We start from the raw sequence: 2,883 nt of genomic DNA, 5'->3' as shown, positions 1-2,883 counted from the left end.
CCAGCTTTATTGATATCTCTTAATCCAGGTAAATATGATGGAAACCAAGCCAACCATGACGGTCCCATCATTTCCAGGACATATAATCATTAGTAATACTTACATTCCATCTAACTAACAAAATGTTCAGTCTGTCTTGTGTCTGACAAATGTCTATGAAACATGAAGTCTATGTTTTGCTAATCGTTCCATGTTAACGAAGTTTAAATATGATTGCTGTATGTTGGGACATAATATAGCATGTATACCAATTAAAGTTAATTTTCTCTAGAGAGTGGAGTGTCTCATTATTGAATACTTTTGGAGCAGGGGAATCTCTTTGACTAATTATCGTTAAATAAATCTAAACCACACGTGATTATTACTTTGTGATGTTGAAAGCAAAATCATTTCCAGTGAATATAATTATTGCTAATATTTGAATTCGTATAATTAATGAAACTTATTAATACATCTCAAAATAGATTGTAATAAGTTGTTTATTTCTTATAATTTTTATTCAAACAAAATGTTGTTTAAATATTAATTAGACAACATTTATGCACTGACAGAAATACAGAAATGTTTTGTTTGTGTGTTTCAAATAATGAAGTAAACATCATCTCCCTGAAACCTTAATATTTTCACAAAGCTAAATGTTTTCCTTATATTTCATTACAGATTCACTATGGAAGACCAAGCAAAACCTACCCCTCAGAAAAGGGCTGTCAGTTACTCAAAAAGGAAAAGGGATGAAGGAGTTGACAATAAAAGGTGTAAATATGAGAGAGATGTGGGTTCAAGGAGAGAAATGTCAGAGAAAGGAGCTTCATCTCAGTCAACAACAAAACAAAAAAGACATAAAGGAGACCGTGAAAAGAGGGAAATAGTGGGAAAACGAAATATTTTGGGCAAACATATATTTTACACAAGATTTAATGCATATGAAGACAAAATTAATTTGTTGAAAAATTCTCGAGAAGAAATATGTATTTTTTTAAAATGTATAGGAATGGATAAAAATACTTTTCTAAAAGATTTTACACAGAAAATAGAAATTTTGATGAAAAACATTAAAAAAATCGATTACGATCAAGAATTTATTATTTTTGGAAAACTAGAATTGTTCCTGGGACACTATTTACAGAGAAATATTCTACAAGACAAACACAAAACCATTGAGCCACCAAAAATAATCACTAAATTTCGACCTCTTTGGCCAGTTGTGACCAGAGAAGCAAAGATTAAGGAATCTGGAGAAGAATTTGAGAAAAGCACAATAATATCCAGTATTATCATACATGATGGAATAGTGACATATTCCAGCCATTGTATGACAATATGTTGTGTAACAAGAGACGGTAACAGAAATGATGTTCATTGTCCATCTTCAGTTACCAGTTTCACCAGAATCAGTCAAGACATGGTTCTAGCAACCCTCCCCTTCCAAAAAATGATTGTATTAATTAGTCCCACAAGCTTCAAGATTAAAAGAATACAGATGGGATTATATATGGTGACTTACTTTGAACATTCTACACTCATAGGTGTAGAAATGTTTGGAAAGACTATTTACCAAATTGAGTGGGAAAATAACAGAATTCGAAATGAATTCATTACCAAAGAAATACCTACAGATATTGCTGTAGGTGTCCAGAATATACTTTTAATTACATTTTCCAGTATTAACAGAGTAATCTGTTATAAAGTGGATGGCCAACAGTTATGGGAGGTAGAGACCCATTCTCTGCACCTCCCAAGTAAAATCTCTCTCTACCAAAGCTATTTCTATGTCCTCCAGGGACAGATCATTTATAGGATTTCGGCTAAAGGTGGTGTGACAAAGAGGGACATTGGCAGGAAATGCCGTTCTATTTCTGTTGTTAAAGATACCATTTTGGTAACAGATTATTTTGGCAAACCACATGCCATTGAAACAAATAAATACTTTTGGCCCAAACTGTCATACAACCATCAGCTACATACCCCCAGTTTGAAAGACTATATTTATATTAACGATTGCTATAACGTTACAAATATTCTACCTATGTCTACATCTTCTATATTAATAATTTACAAGAACAAGAAAGCTAAATTATTCACTGATACTGGGGAAATAATTAACCAAAATAATTTAGTTTTCCTTGAGCTTCCTTCTTTCTGTTGTAGAATAAATGCAAACAGATTCCTGGTATTTTATCGTGAAATGAAAGGATTTCAGTATATCACCTGTCCTGAACTTGGAAAAGGTCCTTTAATAAAGGTCCAAACTGATTACATGGAAATATGTCATATTGTATTAAATAAGTGTTTAGCTGTGACCACCACTGAAAACAAAACTGAGATCCATATCCTACTGATCAACGAAGATAAAGTTGATATTATTGAAAGAATTTCTCTGGGACATTATAATGTCACCATTACTGCAACTCCAATTAATTTTGTAGTCGTAGATAGAAGCGAAAATAAAATGGTATTTTATTCCACATGTGGTGAAGAACTTTTTCAAAAATACCTTCCATCCTATGGCTCTCCCCATCACATCTACTCTGATAATGTTTATTTTTATGTCCTCTTCAAGAGACACTCTATTCTGATATGTTATGATATATATGGAGAAATGAAATGGCAGTGGCAACTGCCTTTCCCTGTTCACCCTCACATTGCTGTTTTCCAAGGGACTGTTTATCTACCGGACACTCAACTCAACAGGGTCCTTCTTTACAAGTATCAGGACTAGTCGTCTGGCTGTTGTTTACACCTGAAAAATCCTTATATCAGAAATCTAAATCTACGACTCAAAGAAAAGGAGAATGACAAAAAACTTGTCATTGGCGAAATATGTAATCTGGCAAATCGACAGTTGGTGGTGTCCGACATCAACCATGATTGCTTGTTATACAT

The 2,883-nt window shown here is 33.1% G+C and overlaps 1 protein-coding gene across 1 annotated transcript in view; it reads left to right on the top strand.

The window, feature by feature from the left end:
- LOC106870252 (uncharacterized) overlaps positions 1-2,877 on the top strand; it is a 14,386-nt gene extending 11,509 nt beyond the window's left edge. Inside the window, exon 2 of the mRNA XM_014916271.2 lies at positions 661-2,877. Within this exon, the coding sequence (XP_014771757.1) occupies positions 668-2,719 (2,052 nt within the window). The 5' untranslated portion in view covers positions 661-667 and the 3' untranslated portion in view covers positions 2,720-2,877. The remainder of the gene's footprint in view (positions 1-660) is intronic.
- Positions 2,878-2,883: the final 6 nt, after the last annotated feature.

The sequence above is a fragment of the Octopus bimaculoides genome, chromosome 28 (assembly GCF_001194135.2).
Source record: "Octopus bimaculoides isolate UCB-OBI-ISO-001 chromosome 28, ASM119413v2, whole genome shotgun sequence".
NCBI lineage: Eukaryota > Metazoa > Mollusca > Cephalopoda > Octopoda > Octopodidae > Octopus > Octopus bimaculoides.
Note: the sequence above shows the minus strand (reverse complement) of the source record. Positions and strands in the feature narration are given on the sequence as shown.